General features: G+C 45.1%; 1 protein-coding gene across 2 annotated transcripts; it reads left to right on the top strand.

The window, feature by feature from the left end:
- Positions 1-743: 743 nt before the first annotated feature.
- Positions 744-16633, top strand: LOC119322687. Of its 2 annotated transcripts, XM_037596173.1 has the most exons (6): positions 744-1048; positions 1154-1545; positions 1636-3297; positions 3560-3740; positions 3874-3922; positions 16222-16633. In XM_037596173.1, the coding sequence occupies exons 2-6, from the start codon at positions 1229-1231 to the stop codon at positions 16272-16274; spliced, it is 2262 nt and encodes a 753-aa protein (XP_037452070.1). In that variant the 5' UTR covers positions 744-1048; positions 1154-1228; the 3' UTR covers positions 16275-16633. The 2 variants fall into 2 exon arrangements, with proteins under 2 accessions (XP_037452070.1, XP_037452069.1); XM_037596172.1 differs by having other exon boundaries at positions 1154-3297.
- The last annotated feature ends 6125 nt before the right edge of the window (positions 16634-22758 follow it).

Here is a 22758-nt window from a genome sequence, read left to right as displayed (position 1 = left end):
TTCATGCTTCTGGACAATTGGACATGACATATATCTTTACCTTATCCTGGTGTACAAGTCATTCAAGATCATAGTCGCTTTGTACTCAGGTTACATAGTATATGACAATGTGTTTTTTTTTCTGCTGGCATATTCATGCTTTTGGATGCATTGATTTAACCAAAGGAGTCTTGTGTTTTCCAATACCTTTTTTCATCAACGGGATTTAAAAGGATAAAATATTATTAAACATGTGTATATTTTGCATTCGTAATTTTGATGAACAACGAGCAGCAGCCTAGAAACAATGAGAATGACCATCCTTGACTTCGTAAAAAAAGATGCTTAGGTACATTAACAATGTGCATTTTTCTTATTATAGTTTTCCTTAAATTTAATCATAGTATAAGTTCGTTCGAAATATTTTTGACTGCTATTACATGATTATCTTTTCAATGCACGTGAATTTTCATGTGCAGGCTTACTAGTAATTAATAGGTTTTCTTGATATCTGTGTTTTGGTTGAAGGGCTCAACAAACTTGGAGGGAGTATGCATTTGTGGCTTAAGACGGAACATGGCCCACATGGCATACGCAGCAGTGGGCATACCACACTCCATCTCTTTCTCCGCCGTGCCTTCACAATGCCGTGTGCAACCACGAGTGACTATCGAGTAGCCCCACAAGCTCCGGGCCCACCTGTCATGGCCATACCAGGAAGCCAAGCGGAAAACCTCGTGGATAGAGCCATCAAATCCACGCGCGCATTCACGCCCGCATCCGAAACTATTACACTCCGACCCACCCAAAGCAGCACCCCTTTTCCGCCTTCCCATTAAAATCGACGAATTCTTCGCCGTAGAAAGCAGATTCGCGAACGGAAACAGCAGCACCGTTGCGTGTTGTGATATACTAGTACTATAATTCTTGCAACTTGTTGTGGTTTCTTCCCTCTTCGCTTCGATCAAACCGCGATACGAGTTGATATAAACAAGAAAGCCGTGTTAGTGCTGTCCCCAATCGGTGGATTCCAAGTCCGATGGCTCGATCGACATTTTAATTCCGATTTGTGAGTTTGCTCAACACTTTTACCTAGGGTTTCCGATTCCTCGCCTCAAGGAAATTTACAGAATCGTAATCTTTGCCCTTTTCTTTATCTTCCTCTTCGCTTCAGATTTTTGGTGAATTGTCGTGGATTCCGCGGCCGCGGGGGCACAGTGTCAAAGGTGTGACCAGTCGCGAACTCGCGATGCAGTACCACCACCGCAGCCGCCTGCCGCCGCCTCCTCCACCGCCGTTTGGCCGCGGCAGTGGTGCCGTGTACCCCGGCGGTCACAAGCAGCTGTACGCTCCTCAAACTCCTCCTCGGCCCCCGCTTCTTGCGCCGCCGCATCGCAGATACGAGGTGCTCATGGAGGCCGGCCGCCTCGCGGCCGAGTACCTGGTATCCACGGGCGTGCTCCCGCCGTCCTCCCTACAGCGCGGCGGCGGCGACCCGTGGGCTGTTCCTCCTCCTCCACTGCCTCAACCGCGGCAGGAACCCCCCGCATTCTATGACTGGAGGAGGTACGATGATGTATATAGCAATAACCCTGGCACCCGGCCTAGGCGGAACAGTAGCATTACTAGTTGTTGTACTAATAGAGATGATTACAGTAATGGTGGTAGCTACAATGGGAGATGGAAGAGAAAGTATGGGGAGTACAGAATGGGGTATCCAGGTCGTGGAAGGGAGAGGGAGGAGGAGAGAGCAAGGTCGAATTCGAATGGTCGACGATATGAGGAAGATAAGGACGAGGATGGTGCTCCTGGATTTCAGAGGGATCGGCGGTCCAGTGTGGAGAATGACGAGTCTAGGAGATGTGTGACGGATGAGGTGAAAGAGGCGGCACCTTTCATGGAGAAGGCTGTAGGTCAGTTGGAGATGAAGGATACCGGATTGAATGCTGATGTTAGGAAGAATGCTGATGCTTTGCTGGAGTTGCAGGCTGAGAATGAAGGTGAGATGAAAGAGAATAAAATACTGAGTTCAGAATTAGAGATGGACCCTAACGGTGATGTCAATAACACTTCTATTGTAGTTGTTATGGAGGCAGATGCGAAGCTTTTGCCAGATGGTAAGGTTGTGGGTGAGAAAGCTGAAGATAACAACAAAGTTTTGTGTGACCGTATTGCCTTGAATGATGACATGAAAATTTTGGAAAATGGTTTGCATGTCGACAGGAGGAGTTTGCTTAAACACTATGACTTTGCAAAAGCTCCAACGAAGCCCAGCTCATGCCATGCACATAGAAAGTTAGTAACTGAAACGGTCGATCTAGTTTCTTCTAGAGAAGGTTCTCAGATGGTAGCCGATGAAGCAGCAAATGAGAGATCTTTGACTAACATCCAGCCATATAACAGAGAAGATCAAATCTACCAAGAATGTACTGTCTCTAAGACAGCTTACAAAGAAATAACAATGGAACCTATGCTTCTCCAAGAAAACAAAACATTAGTTGTTACTGAAAATATGAGAGAATACAAGAACGATGCACAACTCCATGTAGTCCAGGAATACAAGGAAGAACAAGATGTATCTTCTTTGACAATTTATCAGAAGCATAACTTGATGCAAGAAAACGACTTATCTCCATTGTCGGCTTCTCGCAAGGGTGGCTTGATGCAAGAAACCAACCTATCTACGTTGACAGGAACGCAGGAGGATATCATGATCGAAGATGCCAACCTATCTCCATTACCAGATGCTCACAATGATAGCTTGATTGCAGAAACCAACCTATCTCCAATGGCAGATGCACACAATGATAGCTTGATTGAAGAATCTGATCAATCTCCATCGACAGCTTCTCACGAAGTTACCTTGATGCAAGAAACTGACATAACTCAGTCATTATCTTTACATAAAAATAACTTAAATCTACAATTTAAGAAAGGAGCCCAGATTTGTGATACTGAAATTGTGCCAAAAGAAGTGGGCTTGTTTGAGTTTTCTGATCAGAAGAACATTGTTGGTGCTGATTTGTTTTGTAATGCCGGGGCTGAAACTATCATCCAAATGGAAGAAGAAGAAAAGCTGGATCAATCCAGCTCATTCAGAACACCTAATAATCCTGGCTTTGGCCAACACTCTGCACCAGGATATTCAGTGGAGCCACATAAACAACTGCAAGAAGATTTTGGAGCTAATGTGGGAGACATTGTCGGTGGTACAAATAATTTGTGCCAAGTTTCATTAGACAATAACTCTGTCCAAGTATTTGATATAGAAGATGACATGCCAATTGAAGGTGCTGGCTTTGATTCTTCAAAAGCAAAGTGAGTTGATTGACATGCAGTTAGCTCCTCTATCGGGTTGAATGGAGTTAACCGTTTATGTTTATACCATGTTATAATGATCTAGGAATTACTTGGTAGCTCTTAAGAATAGCATGTCTATTGTTCTCTCATATCTTGCAACATATCAGGTAGCCTATTGAATAGTTCATGAGCAATATCTGTTGCATTAGACCATCCATCCGCTGTTTGTTAAATTTTCTGCATCGTAGGGTTTTGACTTCAAGATATGATGTTCAAACAGGAACGAGATGATATGCTCTAGCATGGATGTCATAATGCACCCTGGCATACATACTGATGATCTTCCTGTAATTGAAGATGGTTACAATCTTGCACTTTCTGATTATCTAGCGGCTGATATACCATGCTACACATCATTGCGACCTGATCTTCAAGCTGGTATATGTACCAATGATTCTGAGGTGAGACTTCCTGGTTCTTTTAGTTACTCGCCACGTGAAGGCCTTGTAGTGACGTTCTCATGAATAATTTGGTTATTATTTAGTCTTTTACCGCACTAGACGATAGCATACTAAATTGTTGTTTCCTCTTCAGGGCATCCCTGTCATGGATGATCCAATATATGGGTCTCTCACTGATATTGGTAATGGATTGTTGTTCCCCTAATTTTTGCTTTAGCTCTTCGCTTTAGGTCTATGTCCTCTTTGTCTGGTTTTCCCATGTCTCAGATACATTTTTTGTTACCAGTTGCATTTGTTTGTTTGTGGTAAAATGTTGCATCAACATTCCGGTACAAGGCTTTCTGGTTACTGTTCTGGTAAAATTGAATTAATGTTCTGGTATGAATAGATAGATATATCCTGTTATATAGACTGTATCCGCACACCATCCTATGCAGCCCAACAGATAAATAATGAAGTGAGTATTTCGAACTCAGCTGTCCATGTGGGAACTTCTCACTGTATCAAGATTCAGGTTAGATTGTCATGGCTGCCCATCAGGCCCAGTAGTTGATCTTTTCCTATCAGTTACAAGTGGGGCCACATTTATGCCTGGTGTTTCAGTGAATAAATGGGAGTAACACAAGTTACTCTCAGGTTAGACACTAGCTTAAATTCTTGTCCTTTATATGGATAAAATTATCTTCTTAGAATAACACTAGATTCAAATACATTAATTGTTCGTAGCTGAACAAACTTATCTACACGTTGTGATGCCCTGGAGTACTTGCTTAAGGTTAGTATCATAGTTGCGGGGAACGATGCAGCGATGCTTGAACTGGGATCATCAACCCAAATCGAGGGCCGGGGTCGTGGGACACCATGAGTCAATGTCCGGGACGCGACCCTGACACTAGGATCACGAATCCCATTCAGCAAGCCCAAAACACTGGATCTCTATCCCAACTCCCCGTCGCCAACAGGAAACGGAAGGATTGATTCATGAAGATATTGAGACTTACCAGGTCCAGGAGTCCATGGTGTCCGCCTTCCACCGGCGTGAACGTGTGCCCGGTGGCTGCAGTCCCGCATCCCGCTGCCGCTGTGCCGGACCTGAAAGTCGGGCTCTGTGCAGCCGACCAGGTAAGCCCCCACGGCGGCATAGTTGCGGAGGTGGCGCCGAAGTGCCGGCATCTCCCTCTGGTATTTGCCCCTGACTTCCCGAGCAGCTGTGAAAACTTCAGCGGGAGATATTTTGATGTTTCACACTTTCCCTGAAAAAGTTAGCGCTAACGTACATAGCGTAGACCAAGCCATGTAATTAGCGACATGCCACCTACATACAATGGAATCAATTGATTGTAACCTTTTTTCACGCATGGTGATTTAGCCATCCTTATGCACCTTTGCATCTCGAAACTCCCTTCATCTCGGGTCACGTTCCTCGACCCATCTTATCGTCCCGGGATCATCGTTCCCAAACTGTTGGGGATGCGTTCCACCTATCAATCGGTCGTGCAAAAGATGTATACCCCGTCGTGCCCTGTTATTGGCCACCCGGTGATCCTCGACCCTCGTTCCCGTCCCTTGACCCAGGAACTTGGCAACTATGGTAAATATTGCTATTTGTATCCAGTGCACCTTGATAATTGCGGGTAAATGTCTGTTCACTGTTTCTTCTGACTGAGCAAGTTTTGAGTACCTGTGCAATGCTCCCACTGCAAGAGATGAGATCTCTTGTATCTTTTTGTTGAGATGAGAGGGGGAATACCTACAGAGAGGAGGGCCGGTGGTGTCTTGTGACCTCAGAGTGGTTCCTCTTGTGTCTGGCGGCTCACACTGGGGCAGGGGGAAGAGGGGCTCCTCTTCTAGGTCAGCACCTCTCATGGGCTTGGGCCCAAGAGACAGATCTTGATGGGCTAGGGCCCATACCGGTTCAACACTCCCCCTCAAGATGGGTGGTAGATATCTATCATCCCCATCTTGTCACACGCCAAGTTACAGTCCTTTGTTCCCAGTCCCTTTGTCAAGCAATCTGCAAACTGCTGCCCAGAGCTGACATGAGTAAGGCTGATGATCCCAGCATCAAGTTTCTCTTTAATGAAGAAGCGATCAATTTCCACATGCTTCGTCCTATCATGTTGAACTGGGTTATTAGCAATGGATATAGCTGACTGATTGTCACACCACACCCTTAAGGGTCCCTTCCTCAAGAGTTTCAACTCGCATAGTAGGTGCTTCACCCAGAGCATATCACACAACCCTTGAGATAATGCTCTATATTCAGCTTCTGCTGTTGATCTAGACACAACATTCTGTTTCTTGCTTCTCCATGACACCAAATTTCCTCCCACAAACACACAGTAACCTGAAGTTGATCGTCTATCATCTTGACAGCTAGCCCAATCAGAGTCACTATAGCCATCCACCTCAAGATGTCCACTCTTCGCAAACCACAACCCTTTACCCGGAGTCCCCTTCAAGTATCTCAGGATTCTGTGAACAATATCAAGATGCCCTCTCCTTGGTTCATGCATGTATCTTGCTCACCACCCCCACGGCATACGTAATGTCAGGCCTAGTATGACACAAGTACAATAACCTCCCAACCAGCTTCTGCTAATCTTCCTTATTCACTAGCTCACCTGATTGTGCTGTTACTTGATGATTTTGTTCAATTGGAGTAGGGGCTGCACGACATCCCATCATGCCCATGTCACTCAAAAGATCCAAGGTGTATTTTCGTTGGCACAAAGATATTCCCTTCTCTGTCCGGGCCACTTCTATGCCAAGGAAGTACTTTAGATTTCCTAAGTCTTTTACCTCAAACTCCTTGCTCAGACACCCCTTCACTCTCTTTATTTCCTCCTCATCATCTCCAGTGATGATGATATCATCAACATACACTGCAACAATGGTGATCTTCTTATTAGTGTGTCTATAAAACACCGTGTGGTCACCATTACATTGGCCATACCCCATATTCCAAACAGCTCGTCTGAACCTATCAAACCATGCCCTCGGCGATTGCTTCAGACCATACAAGGATTTCTTCAGCCTGCATACCTTCCTCGTAGTCTGTTCTGTGCCAAAACCTGGCGGTATCTCCATGTATACCTCTTCTTTCAAGTCACCATGTAAGAAGGCATTCTTGACATCTAACTGGTGCAATTTCCACCCAAAGTTTGCAGCACACGAGACCAATACCCGTACCGTGTTCATCTTTGCAACTGGAGCAAATGTCTCATCATAGTCAATTCCATAAGTTTGACTATATCCTCTGGCAACCAATCTAGCCTTATACCGTTCCACCTTGCCCTCAGGATTCTGCTTCACAGTAAAAATCCACTTACAACTCACTGCTTTCTTTCCTGCCGGCAATGTGGTTAGCACCCATGTCTTGTTTTTTTTCAATGCTTCTAACTCCTCTATCATCGATTCACGCCACTTCGGATCTTGCTTTGCAGCCTTCCAATCCCTAGGGATAGACACAGTTTGCAGAGAGGCAACAAACGCCTTATATGAAGGTGACAAAGCCTTGTAAGACACAAAATTGCCAATATCAAGGTCATCACAAGCATCATCCTTTGGCAGAGCCTTCCTTGCTACCTCACCCTTCCTTGCCGCTTCACATGTAGGTTTTCGCAACGCAATGGGCAGCTCCACTGTGTCAGATGAGCTTGCCTCACTGCCTTGCTGCTCCCCCTGCACTCTTGCCTCACTGCCTTGCTGCTCCCCCTGCACTTGTGGTTGCCGCCGAGAGTACACCAGGGTATTCGTCTGCCATCGATCCCGAACAGGAACCTGGAGAGCACCAATCTTAAGTGTATCGACAGTTGGCTCGACATGAGCCCGCACATCATCATCAGTGATGGTACTAACCGGAATTGTACTCACTATTGGTTGAACCTGAGCCTGCACATCATTTTCAGTGTTAATGTCCACAGGATCACCGTGAGTATGAGACACATCCTTCTCCCCCTCTTGACCATCATGCACAGGGTGTAGGTGGTCAAGCTCTGCAAACAACAGACTGAGATCAGTCGGCTCACCATAGAATGGCTCAGACTCCCTGAATGTAACGTCCATACTTACAAACCTGCGTTTTTCAGAGGGACACCAACATTTATACCCCTGCTGACTAGACGAATATCCCAGAAAGACACACTTCACTGCCCGAGGATCAAGCTTGCCAACAGATGGTCGGTGATCACGAACAAAGCAGGTACTGCCAAACAACTTTGGGGGAACAACAAACTTATTATCTCCAATGATCAACTCAGACGGAGATTTCATGCCAAGTATCCTGGAAGGTGTTCGGTTGATCAAGTATGTGGCTGTCATAACTGCATCATCCCACAAGAACTTAGGCACATTCATGGTAAACATCAACGACCGAGCAACCTCAAGAACATGACGATTCTTCCGTTCGGCCACTCCATTCTGAGGGGGGGTGTCCGGACATGAAGTTTGATGAAGAATCCCATGGTCAGCCATGAAAGCCCCAAAAATGTTGTTCACATACTCCGTTCCATTGTCCGTCCTGAGCACCTTGACCTGTACCTGAAACTGGTTCTTTACAAGAGCATGGAAGTTCTGAAAACAGCTAAACACCTCATCCTTGTGACGCATCAAGTAAATCCAAGTCATTCGAGAATAGCAGTCAATAAAGGTAGCAAAATACTTCTTCCCATTCATTGACACCACTGGGCTAGTCCATACATCCGAATGAATAAGCATAAAAGGAGATATGCTCCTGAGCCCCTTACTCACATATGAGGCCCGTGTGTGTTTTGCATATTCACAAGCATCACATGTCAGCTTGCCTTTGCCTATTCCACACATAACATCCGGAAATATTCTACTCATCTTATCAAAAGATACATGCCCCATCCTACAATGATGGATCATCGCCTGCTTCTCCTTATCCTCCATGGTCGCAGCACACACCAAGTCCGGCTGCACCTCCTGGTCCATGTACCAGAGCCCCCTACGCCTGGTGCCAGTCCCAACCGTCTGGCTCGTCTGTCGCTCCTGAATCAAGCAACCGAACTTGTCAAGGATCACACGACAGCCATTTGATCAATGAGTGCATTGAAAGAGACCAAATTGACAGGAAAGGCTGGCACATGTAAAACTGACGATAGGGAAATGGTCGGAGTACACTTTACTGTACCAACCCCTATGACTGGTTGTTTTGTGCCATCAGCCGTTTGTATAGTGCCCGTGTGAGAGGGAGGATGCTTAGTGTAAGATTCGAACACACATGAGTTACTAGCAACATGCTTAGATGCTCCAGAGTCAAGAACCCACTCTGGAGCACTCTCATTAGTAGCAAGAGATGCTCTTTCCGGATTACCTTCATCGGTGGAGGCCCAGTGAGCAAAGTCTCCATAGGCAACATCATCTACATCTTTGCCTTTGGACGTCCCAGTGTCTCCTGCAACGGCCATGTGAGCCCTCTGACCCCCTGAGTGTCCTGAGTAGCCACCTCTACCTCTAGAAGCCTGGCTCCATGAGGTCTCTGAGTATCCACCTCTGCCTGTAGCACTTCTACCTCTGCCTGCTCCCCCTCTGTTATATCCCCTGCCTCTGCCACGAGTTGGACATTCTCTCTTCCAGTGACCTACCTCCCCACAGATATGACATTTGGTGGGATCTCCCCACTCCATGCGCTCAGTGACTGCAAATGTCGAAGCTGGCACAACCTTCATGTCTGCATGCTCAAGGGATAGGCGCACCTCCTCTTGAGTCATCGCTGCAATAGCCTCAGGAATGGTAGGCAGACTAGGTTGGTGCAACAGGGAAGCCTTCCTGCCATCAAAGCAACCTTTGAGGCCAGCCAAAAATTTCAGCACACGCCTGCGTGCCATCCACTTATGCCCTGACTCGATTGAAGCCGCATCATAGAGTTCCAAGGGATCACAGTTATCCTGGTCAGCCCACAGAGCCTGCAGTTCTGCCACGTATGTCATCACTGACATGCCATCATCTTGACGCAGCAACCTAATCTTGTCCTCAATCTAAGCAATGAGCATGACATTGCCCTTGCCAGAGTATTGAGTGGACAGAATCTTCCATATCTCAGCAGGTGAGGATAGCCCCTCCACAGAGCGTCCAATGGAGGGCACCACGGAGTTCAACAACCACACCATAAGTACAGAGTGGATGACCTTCCACCTCTTGCCCTCTGCACTACTCGTGTCCCTTGGTTCTACAACGGTGCCCAACAAATATCCATCAAGCTCCTTCTGCTCCACAGCCCACAAAGCCCTTCTGGACCAGCTCAAATAATTTGTTGCCCCCTCTAGCTTCATGTCCAGGGGCGACATTTCAAGCTTTTGAGCCACTTCCTGTCGAGGAACGATGGCCCCAGAGTTGGACTCCGCGAGGATCTTTGCGAGCTTCTCCAAAGCCTCGGCAAGACCAGTTGGTTCAGCCATTGTTTGGCGGGATAAGCAGCAACAGCAAAACTCAGCAACACCTCTTCTTCTCTTTCCAACCAGCAGCAGCTCCTCGCAGGAATAAGCTCCAGCACCTCCTCTTCCTTCTCCCCCTCAGCAGCACCAGCAGTAGTAGCAACAGAGTCGGCAGCAGCAAACACGCAGCCTCCAGGACCACAGCGCCCAGCAGCAGCTCCTCTCCTCTCGACCACTCCCCTTTCTACTCTCCGCTCAGCAGCACCACAACGCACGCAGGACGCACGCACTCCTTCTCTCCACTAGTGCTCCTCCTCTGCTCCTCTGCCTGCTGCCGCTCAGCACACGCACGCCAGCAACCACCCCGCCAGCAACCACCCCGAGCAGCTCCTCTTCCTCTGCAGCCGCCCGAGGACGAGGAAGAGCCCGAGCAGGGGCTCTGCCTCCGGTCCAAGAAGCAGCAGCAGCAGCCGCCCGCGCAGCTCTGCCGGGCCGCTCCCCGCGTCTCTCGTGCGTGCAGCTGTCCTCAGCCTCCCGCGCGCGCGCCAGATCCGCCGCCACCTCGCCGGACATCGCCGCCGTCTCCTTAGGCCCCGCCGTCGCTGGGCTCTGATACCATGTTGAGATGAGAGGGGGAGTACCTACAGAGAGGAGGGCCGGTGGTGTCTTGTGACCTCAGAGTGGTTCCTCTTGTGTCTGGCGGCTCACACTGGGGCAGGGGGAAGAGGGGCTCCTCTTCTAGGTCAGCACCTCTCATGGGCTTGGGCCCAAGAGACAGATCTTGATGGGCTAGGGCCCATACCGGTTCAACACTTTTGTACCTTGCTCAGGATGAAGTCAGACACCGTCTGCCTGGGTTCCAGGCACATTAGCCCTTTTATCACCCAAAGCTATCCTAGACCACCTTCCCCTTCCTAAGCCTACATAGAGAAGGCCAGCTTGACACATGCAAATTTGTTACCCTTGCCCATGTTTGCTTGAGGTAGTCAAAGCATTCCCAGAATATTTTCGAGAAAACGCAAATGGCCTTTGTGTTTCATTGCATTGGAAAGAAAGGGAATTTACATCCTCATAGGAGGCAGATTTACGCAGCTGTCAGGGGATCAGTGAACATCCCAGGATGATGGCAAAACGACCCTGAGCCCTTGAGCCCCGGCCTTTGCCCAACATTGGGCCTCGTCCTTGATCCTGTTGACAAGCTCATTGAGCGATGGGCTCACATGGTCAAAAACGCATGCGTTCCTATGCTTCCAGATCATCCACGGCACCAAAAGCGCCACGGATTTCAGCGCCTTGCGGAGCGCTGGCGGTGTGGATTCCTTCGCGCGTAGCCACCAGTCCATGAGCGAGTCGTCGTGCTCGGGCGCCGGCGCCGTCAAGCGCAGCCAAGATAGGACCTCATGCCATGTCTGCCTAGTGAATGGGCACGTGAGCATCAAGTGTCTGATCGTCTCCGGTTCTTGGTCGTGTTAGGAATAAGCAACTTGTATTCCCATGAGGCCATAGGCCGATATATATACATGTACAGGTGTGGAACATATGCAGGAAACCCCTTATACAACGGGATAAATACAAAGGACCTATAAATACAAAGGACCTATTGTAGCCAGTGGATGATCTATATATATATGTGGTGTGTGTAACTACGTTCTAAGTAGTATCTATATGGAGTGTGTGTAGTATGTAGTATATAAGAATATTTGGATAGTATATACACACACTTTTTAGGTAGTACGTATGTACCATATTGTTAGCATACTCTTTTTTACATACAAATGTGTATGTATTTCACAAATATAATAAAAACTATGGGCTCACTTGCAATTTTTCATCTAGATCATTTTGGAGTATCTTAGATATAGCATATGAACATACTAAACATGATAAAATAGTACTCCCTCCGTCCGAAAATACTTGTCGTAGAAATGCATAAAAATGGATGTATCTAGAACTAAAATACATCTAGATACATCCATTCCTCTGACAAGTATTTCCAGACGGAGGGAGTATATATAATTAGACATGATATATGAGACGTGGTTGTAACTACACACACACCAATTTTATGTACTCCTGGGAATATGTACGCCCGCATTCAGTATACACATCGTAACAGACTCATTATACCTCTTTATTATTTTTAGTATGACCTCATTAAGGGGCTGCTTGGTTGCCACCCTGACGCGAACTAGGCTGGCCGGACACCTACCTGGTAGCCGCCTGAGAGTTGTTTGGTTGGAGACCTGAAAGCTTCCACTGCTAACCTGACCTGACAACCCCCAATCATAGTTAGCCTGGCTCGTAGTATGTGCAATGCAGTTAACCTGGCTCAGGCCTCTGAATTCTTGCGCCTGGCCGCTGCCTGAGCGCTAATCACTTCTGCAACGAAGGCACCCACGGGAGTCTATTTTTTTTAAATAGCAAAGCATCTTGTACCTAAGCACTTGGCAGGCCAGGCTGCCAACGAAATAACACCTCTCAAACCTGCCTGGCCAGGCAAAAATCACAAGATTCTCCGGCTACTGTCAGGCACACAATTTTCTCAGCAATGACTCCTAGTGTGGCAACCAAACAGCCCCTAAATTAAAAAAAACTGTAAAACTGACTTTGAGGTATCTAGTCATTATATTGATGAAGTATAGACTAATTTTCTGTACTCTTGGGAGTATGTAATCCCACATTCAAAATATACCTCATAAACAAATTTATTATACCTCGATCTAAGTTTCACAAAAAAATCAACGAAGCCCTTAGTTTAGGGCATCTCCAACACCGTGCATCAAAACGCCGCTAAACGTCTGAACAGAGCGGTCCGGACACTTTTTGCCATCCACTGTCGTGCCCACAAACCGGAGGCAAACCTGTAGGAGGTTTGTGGCCATCCGGACATCCACTATGTATGTGTCCTACTAAGCGGTTTGGTCCCACCCAAAACCTTCGCCGCGTGTTCCGCTCTAGAAGCCTCGCGGTGCATTCACCGCCGCTCAGAGGAGACGTACCTGGCAGTCACCTACTTGCGTTGATGCCGGTCAGACCGACATGACCGAACGGCTGTTCGGAGCCGCTTCAATGCGAACTTGGCGAGCGAGAAGCCTACTCTGGCCGCTGCGCTTGCATGGAAGTGGCGCCGGTCCGTGTGGCCCAACTATTTAAGCAGTCCACTCTCGTTGGCAAACCCCATCTCCACTCCAGACATCCTCTCCCCTCACCTTTCCTCCGCGCACCACAGAGATGGGCAAGTCCGACAACGGATCCGGCTGGTTCTTGGCGCCTGGTAGGTGGATCTCCGGGGTCGTCCAGATCGTGGCGCCACCGCCAACGGTCTCCGGGCCCGTCGACGTCCACCACTTCGCCGACGCCCACAGTCAAGGAGGTGGTGATCTCCAAAGATGACGAGGGGTAGCAGCAGCCACAACTCCTCGCCTAAGGCCGCGCTAATGTATGTGGAGTATGCGCGGCAGCTCTAGCTGCTGCTTGAGCGGCTGCTCTTCGACCATGGTCCAGCGCCACAGTTTGCCGTTGTGACTCATCCGCATCAAGGAGCCGACGTCCCTGCCGCATGACCGCGTCAAGACGGAGCCAGGGCCCATGTTGAGCAGCTAGTACGGGCACCTTGTCCAGCCAGCGTCCTCGCAGCGCCGTTTCGGGCGCGGCAAGCAGGTAGTGCCGCCATCCCTGCCCCGGTGGTGCGCGACCTCCTTGAAGGAGGAGGCGCCCTCCCTGGCGACCGCAAATGCGCGTGGCCGTCTCCTTCACTACCTCGGCTGTGGCGGCGGCGCCTGGTCTCAAGCACGAGGGTGGAGGCCGACAAGGCGGCAACTAAGGAGCACCGGGAGCGGCACGTAGTTCGGCCTTCGCGAAGTCGGACGTGGCGTTGGATTGGGTGCGCACCGACCCAGACCTCGCCTTGGCCGGGGCCGAGGACGCGCAGACATCCTCCCACTGCCAGTGCCGGACTAAAGACCAGCCCTACAAGATCAGGCTGTCCGAGTTTGAGCTCGCCACCTGTGCCCTCGCCGGCAAGGGAAAGGGCCAGTCTGCACCTGACCCTCGCTGCCAGCCGGACGCGGCCCATCGTTTGCGCGAGACGGCAACCGACGAGGGCTGCCATGACTCCTGGGAGGCCGTCTGCTGCTGGAAGGACGATGACAGACCGGATGGCGTGGATGTGCAGGCTGTCTCAGAGGCCATGCCTACGTGAGCACTCTCCGGTGCCTCGCGTAGTTTAGTTTAGTTTTTTTTAAATAGTTGAACTTGTTAAATAGCACCCGATTTGCATGTAATGCATGAAGCTTGCTTAAATTCTGTCCGGTTTGCATGAATTTTGTCCGTTTGTGAAATATCCTGGTGCATAGGGTTGGATGGCCGCCCCCGCTGTCCACGGACATATCCGGACGTGTCCGCAAACATTTGGTGTGTCCGATTTGACACACGGCGTTGGAGTTGCCCTTATGCAGTATATAGCATTTTTTACGTACAAAAATGCGGTTTAGGTGTAAATAATATAAATATGTGGTATCAACTGTAGTTTGTCATGAAACTCACTTTGGGAGTGGTAATTATAAAAAATGATGGAGGTATAATCAATTAATCTATGTGGTCTATAAGGAGCGGGAGTATATATCGGAGTCACTGATCCATTTCCTATGCAACTCAGTGACGTATAGTTGCACACTAGTTTTTCTTTTTTAGTTTTTGTTCCACACTAGTTTTAGTATACTAGGGAAGTCCTCCATGTTCCTAAATTATGTTTTGACTGGCTTTGCCGATACTCTTAAGTTGAATGTACAAATATAATCAGAGACTCGCAATTACCCATCTAGTTATTTATAGCGATTAAGCGCACACTTTAGTGTGGTTGCATATACTTCAAGACATGATAAATCCTTTGCAAATACTTCCTATTCACGTGTTTAGAAAAATTATCAATGCTGATGTGTTGTTTGTGAGAAGAAGTTAGTGAAGTAAGAAAGAAAATGTGTTTTTGTAGTACATCTTAAAAAACTCAAATCACTGACTATAAAGTGGCAATTTCTCTATATGTGAAGTTCAAAGAACTGAATCTTTTTCTTTGCTCTGTATCACCCACATCATATAATTAAGAGTAAATTTTGGTGTGGATGATGTATTTTGTTACAAAGGACCAGATGTAGAAACAAAAACCGGCACATTGCACCAGGTTGACTGCCAAAGTCTTGATCAGAATTTGGTTCAATCTGTCGCTTTGTATAACTTCTTATTGCTAATTGTGGTGCAATGTGATGATATTTTTAAATCTGATTCAAACTCTTTTTGTGAATACATGCATGCTCCACAATTGAATTTATTCAGTAATCGAACATAGCCATCTCTTAATTCTGCCTTGTCACTCAGCAAATTAGAGCGTGCACCTTTCATCTTATTTACAGGTACCCCCTTTGTCTGAAAATACTTGTCATCAAAATGAACAAAAAGGAATGTATCTAGAACTAAAATACATCTAGATACATCCCCTTTTATTCATTTTGATGACAAGTATTTCCGGACGGAGGGAGTATGTGAAAAGGATTGGCACATTTGCGTTGGAATCTATAGGCCAATCTTCTTAGGTTAAGGACTATAGTGAATATCATAAAAGCATCGTGGGTGCTAGTGAAATGAATGGCAAACTCATGCATGATATTCAATACCTTTGACAATTAAAAATTCAGGATTAGTTGGAAAGTACTCACGTTGGTAATACCTATTCAATGGCTAGGTAATGTGAAAATTGCTGCATGCTTGATTCATACTACACCCCGCCCACTTTAGGTATCATTTTAAGTAGGTGGTTTTTGTTTTCAAATACTTCCATTTTGGTGAATTCTTATGTCAGCTGCCCCACTAAATGCTATCAAAATGACATAAACTACAACATTTGCTCATTTCTTGCTCCATATGAGCTAAAATGACATATTTTTGGATTAGAGGTGGTAACAGCCATGACCATGAACATATTTTGCATGTTATTGTTAACATTGTATACTTGTAAAAGTTTGTTGGTAACAATGTGGGTCAATTTTCCCGTGGAGTTGAAGATTTGTTTCCCGCTTTGATTCTTTTAGGTTTCATGGATGTTTGGAGCCAGCCAGCTGAGGACTTCGAGAAATTCTTCTAATACGCTGCCAAAACCGGAAATTGTTCAAAAGCGTGACAAAAATAACATGTGTAGCATAGCGTAGGGAAGAATAAGCAGATTGCCCCTCCCGTCAAAGAAAAGGCAATCATACTGTAGCAATAGAGAAATTCTAATGTCGATACCAGTTTGATGGAGCAAGTCTCTGATTCAAAGTTAATTTTATGTGTAGTTCGATATTGTAGGATATGTAGATTCTTTTTGCTGTTTTATTCTGGAAATAGTAGCGGAACCAGCCTGCATATATTGGATGAATGAACATAACATTGTTTTGCGAACACGATCTTTGTGAAAACCTAAAATCTTTAATCGGGCAATAGCAATGCTTGTGCTTTGTTTTCTTTTTGAAGGCGTTGCTTTTGGAGAACCTCATTTGTAGTGTGGGTGCTTCTTTTGATAGAGGCAAAGGTGTCCCGTCTTTCGATGAGATGGTGGCTATCGTTTTGGAGGAAGTCGACTTTAACGATCCGACTACGAACGTGTGAAGACGTCGCGCCTTAGCAATCGCTAAACCAACTCTGAGAGGTTATTGACCACGCCGGAGCATGATCAACCTGACCACGAAGGTCTGTTTCCTGCAGGCAAACGAAGAACAAGCAAGAAACTAAGATTGCAATCTGGATATTGCGAATATAAGAGGAAAACTTTATTGATTAAGGTGGGGTTCTATGACGCCTTTGTCTAGTCGTTGAACACAAACGAAGTACGCGAAGTTGCAGCTATGGCGAACTTTAATCTAAACAAAACCCAAAGTCTAAACGGTGCCCTAAGGACTGTATATATAGAGGAAGAGGGGGTGAATTTCGTGGCCCTTGGTGGAGGGGTCCGAAACTAACCCTATCTCTTGTTTCCCCACATATACGGACTCTAAAAATAGCCTATACTTATGTATTTCAAAATTACATGGGCCTGGCCCAATAATAAGGTGACGCAGCACCTAGAATAGCCTCTGGACGAAATTTATGAAGTGGCATCTTGTATATTTCGTCCAAGACTTCATGCACTCATTATGGTGGCTTCAAAGTCCCGAAATCATTACTTTTAACTCCGTTTTTGTTCCCCTTGCGCATGCCATCATCTCCATGTTTGTTCTTGCTCCAATGTTCATCCTTCTTCAAGCTAGCCCCTTCATTTGTAAACAAAACAAATGTATCCAATTTAGGCAGCATCATATTCTCATGAACATTAGAATCATTACCAAGAAACGAAAGTACCTGATAATTTAATTGGCGTGCGCGAGCTCTAGTAATTGGTCCAGTATATGTAACAGTAGGGGTTGTGGATGTAACAATGGTATTGATGCCCTCATCATCTTTGCTGGTGAGTGCTGCTACTGCGGGTGATCGATCACTGTGGCGGGTCCTTTTTCACATTTCTTTTATCCTTTCATTTTCTTTTCTGGCTGTGTGCATCCTGAACGTCTTTAAGCATCTTGTTGCAGAGGCTGGGCGTAATTGATATCTGCTTAATATTTTTTTAAACCTTCTTTTATTGGATGATGATTGGATCAGCGTAGTACTTTATTGGGGCCAACATGTATGAGCCGGCTGGGTGATTGTGATTCAAATGGACCGTAATGAGGACCTTTTTGATTTTACATGATCTCTCTCTCCCCCTCCCTCAAAGAAACGAAACAAAAACAAAGCGCTGACAAACTTAGGGCATCTACAACCAGACTGAACAAATTTAACCCATCAAACAAACTTAGGGCATCTACAGCCGGACTGAACAAATTTCGCCCATCAGACGTTCATGGAGCGAGCCCCTCAAACGTATTTAGCCCATCAAACGTTCGTGGAGCGAGCCCCTCAAACGCACCCCCGATTAGCGTTCGGGCGTGTCTGTTTTGACTTTCTATTTTGCTCGTCCATGCAGCCATATCCCTCTTTTTTTTCCTTATACGACCGGTCACATGCATGTGATTGGTGGAGGAGAGAGAGAGAGAAAAAAGAAATTATAAAGAAAGAAAAAATATGCTTTGTGGTGGGCCTAATCCTATGTGGCGGACGCATGACCACTCACGAGACACGTCTGGGCACTCATACTCATCTCATATATGAGATGAATATGAGGAGTGCCAGATAGCCCAGGCATTTAAGAAGACTATGTGGGGTCTGATAGGATCAACTTTTTTGCTTCTCTCTCGTCCTGCGTCCGCCCGTTCATTTTGAGTCCAGCTATAGATGCTCTTATTGCCAACCTCAGAAATAAGTCCGGCATGTCTGGAACTCTTTGTGTCAAACGGTGCCATCCGACCAGTCAAACACATAGCATGTGGTGTAGACTACAGCTAGGCTATGGACCACAAGCTAAAAGAGGAAATATTTTTTTGAATGCTGGCAGGAGAGTTGTCAAATCCATTGATCAGAAAGAGGTATTACAAATAACACCCTAATACATCTATAACATATCTATAATTTTGATTGTTTCATGCTATTATATTGTTAATCTTGGATACTTTATAAGCTTTATTATGCAATTTTATATCATTTTTGAGAACTAACCTATTAACCCAGTGTAGTGTCAGTTGCTATTTTTTGCTTGTTCTTAGTTTTTTTAGAAAATTATTACCAAAAATTAGTACCAAACTGATGAGGACATGACTACCTTGGATACAACCAAAAATATTGCATACATGTATATTCGTGAGGTGATTTCTAATGCAAACTATGCAATACTTTATTTATGTCATCCAGGACAAAAATACTTTATAGACTTTTGTGCCATGTCTAATTGCAGGTGTATGGAGCATTTGTATAAGGGAAAAAGAGAAGTTTAGGTGCTGTTCAAAAAGTCCTCTCACGTCACTTTTGGGTCAAGAGAAGATAGAGTCCAAGTCTCTTACGTTCTGAATTCAGATTCGGACTGCACAGACATACCTGACTCAAAACGCCAAGAACTCTTTCTTACGGGCTCCGAATTTGATGATTCTTTTTTCGTTGGAAAGTAGATTTCGTGCACTTTCCAATCCAAGTGGATTCACCTTCAAATTCATCCGGAGCATTGAGATATCGACGAAACAATCTGACGCTGCAACAGAATCCGAATCAAACTACAAGTACAAAGGTGTTGCATCACCTCCACTTGGGCCCATGGGCCTTGTACGGCCTAGGGTTAGTTTTAGGCTGCCTTGGGACGTCCTCCCACCTTCTTGGCCGCCACCCCTTGCTCCTATATAAGTAGATCCATCTAGTAGCTTTTTTCTTGGGATTTGTTTAGTTAAAAGTTAGCCATTGCAACTTCGTGTACTTCGTTTGTGTCCAACGACCAGACCAAGACCGCTTTCGGACCCCCACCTTTATTAATACTTTATCTATATTCACAATATTCAGATTGCATTACCATATTCTTGCTTCTTGTTCGATTGTTTGCAGAAATAAACCTCCGTGGTCAGGCTGATCATGCTTCCATCATCGTCAGTAACCTCGGGAGATTGGTTTAGCGATTGCTAAGGCGCAACGTCGTGCATGTTTGTAGTCGGATCATCAAAGTTGTCTCCACCAAATCGACAGTTATCATCTCATCGAAAGATCTGGACACCCTCGCCTCTATAAAGTGGTATCAATTTTCAGGTTGCTCGGTGAGAATTTCCAGTTATACCTAGATTAGTTTTATTTTCTTACCTATTGTCTAAGAAAAAGCCACAAAAAGTTAGGTCTATTCATCCTTTGTGCAAGCCAGACTGAGCCTTTGCAATTTTCTTTTCATTGCTTGCATAGTTGAATTATCAGTTGCATCATCGTGTCGAGTTGCTGGTCTTAGTGTATAGTTCGTTTAGAGTTTCGAGTTATGTTCACATTAGTCACGCCGCCGCCGCATCGTTATCCCTTCCGCTATCCACCATCACATCCATCAATTTCCACCACGTGCTACCCACCGTTCATTGTCATAATCATAGTTGAGGCCGTTCACATCTTCGCTTGATCCAATCTGCATCTTATCTAGTTTGTTTTGGAAAGAGGGAGAGAGAGAAAAAGAAGTTAAAAAAGTCAGAGAAAAAAGGAAAGAAAGAAAAAGGGAAAAAGTGTGAAAAAAAGAAAAAAATAACAAAATTCGGATCTATCTAGAGTCAATCTCGCAGCTGAATGCGGATTGGAATCTGTTTTGTGCATTGTTCAGTAAAACAAACAAATCTTCCTCATACAAAGTCCGTTTTGGCTCCGTGAGTACTTAAATTAAAGCTAGCGACGAGCCGCATCTAAATACTTGCAGAATCTAATTCAATATTTAACACCTCAAAATCGGCTTCTAAATATGTCTTTTTTTCCTCCGAAGTTTGCGAACACAACTTGTTCCAGTTTTCAGGCCAGTTTTGGAATTGTTTTGACTGCTCATATCAACTCGGAATTGAGTGATTCTTTTTGCGTTTGAAAGCTTGATTCAGTGCCATTCTTGAGAAAAATATCATAAAATTGGCACAAACTTTACCAGAGGGAAGTTCGAGAGAGAGAGTTGTTGGTATATCCTGCTTGGCAGTTGCTTCTCATCATTATCTTTAGTGCCATCGTGATCTTCATTTATATCTTGTTGTCTAGAGCGACTTCATATCCTTTATTGATGCTAGTTATGCTACGCCATGACCTCATTAGTGTTCTAGGCTCGGTCTCTAGTCTGGTCTAGCCTAGGACCAGCACAATACCGTTGTTGAGCGTTTATTCAACATTGCATCTTTGAGTTGATTATTGCTAATCTTTTTCTACCAAATATTTAAGCCTTCCAAGCTCCACATATTTCTACACCATGTATACTATGTTCCCCTGGCAATCGCTTTACCCAATCTTTGGAGTTATTCGACACCGCTGGTTGCCGGTCGCCACCTGCTGCACGGTAAGAACTAGTAAGACATTGATATTTGCTTACTGTGAGCGCTTTACCACCACATCCTAGTAGTTTGTAGGAACATTATTCGTGAATTTTGTTTCTTGTTTCTACTAATCATAACAAGTTCCGGAGATAGAAGTTCTTGTACGAAGGATACATCTTCACCATCACGAGAGGTGGGACAACACACACAAGCACATGGCTAGGTTATCTCTTTACGTCATTTGAGGATAGATTTAATCCTGCTATTTATCTAGCTTGGGAGCTTGAAGTAGAACAAGTTTTTAGTCACCATGATTTTTCTGAACTTGAGAGAGTACGAGCTGCCACCGGAGCATTTAATGGTTTTGCTTCTGTTTGGTGGAGTGTACATTGTAAGAAACACATTGATAACCAACCCACAACTTGGAAAGATTTGTAATCTGTAATGAGACAACAATTTTTTCCTCTTTACTATCGTCGTGAATTGCTTCACAAATTGGAACAATTAAAATAAGGCAATAACACTGTTCATGCTTACTACCAAGAGTTCAAATCTTATATGCATACTATTCTAGTTCATGCTCACCACCATCGGTTGGTTCCTCCATCGTTGCAACTACTAGAGCAGCCACACCTAAGATTGAGAGTGCGACATCATCTCAAGAGTATGGTACATTGTCATCGTCCTTACCTACATCGGCTACGTCTTTGCGATAAGGTAACAGTAAAGGTATTGATGATATAACTTCACATGAGAATGATGCATGCCTAGTTAACTTGAATACATCATGCGTTGAGTTACCTGTTGATTTGAGCACACCACCTATTTTAGAGAATCGTGCTACTGTCATGAATGCATCATGTGATCAAACAACTGAAATACCAACAATTCTGAGTGCACCCATTGAATTAACTGTTTATGCAAAAGAACTAATGTTTAATCATTTTGATATGACCTCTAATCTTGGTGATGATTCTGGGTCCAATGACTTATTGCATGTTTTCTTATTTAATCATGTTGTAGCATGTAAATTTGATGCCAGTAAGGTTTATTCACCAATGTTGGGATGGTTTAATGATGAACATTGTCAATCTTTTGATACAAATAAGAGCTTCACTTGTATGTGCAAACTAAGTTGCAATATTTTCATGCCTTCTACTTCTTGTGATAATATTTTGGCTTTATATTTTATGAATTATGAAAGTTACTCATGTATACATGTGTCATATGTGCAAAAACCAAGGGAAGTAAAAATGGATGACATATGCATATACAACATGTACACCTTGTCTCTTTTGTTAGCCACATTTCAGATTAAGCAACGCCAAGGAAATCTTTGTTTTCAAGAAGGCGAGGATGATGAGGACATGACTACCTTGGATACAACCAAAAATATTGCATACATGTATATTTGTGAGGTGATTTTTAATGCAAACTATGCAATAATTTATTTATGTCATCTAGGACAAAAATACTTCACAAACTTTTGTGCCATGTCTAATTGCAGGTGTATGAGACATTTTTACAATCCACATATGAAGATAAGAGAAAAAGAGAAGTTTAGGTGTTGTTCAAAAAGTCCTCTCACGTCACTTTTGGGCCAAGAGAAGATAGAGTCCAAGTCTCTCACGTTCTAGATTCAGATTCAGACTATACAGACAT

The sequence above is a fragment of the Triticum dicoccoides genome, chromosome 6B (genome assembly GCF_002162155.2).
Source record: "Triticum dicoccoides isolate Atlit2015 ecotype Zavitan chromosome 6B, WEW_v2.0, whole genome shotgun sequence".
In the NCBI taxonomy this organism is placed as follows: Eukaryota; Viridiplantae; Streptophyta; class Magnoliopsida; order Poales; family Poaceae; genus Triticum; species Triticum dicoccoides.
Note: the sequence above shows the minus strand (reverse complement) of the source record. Positions and strands in the feature narration are given on the sequence as shown.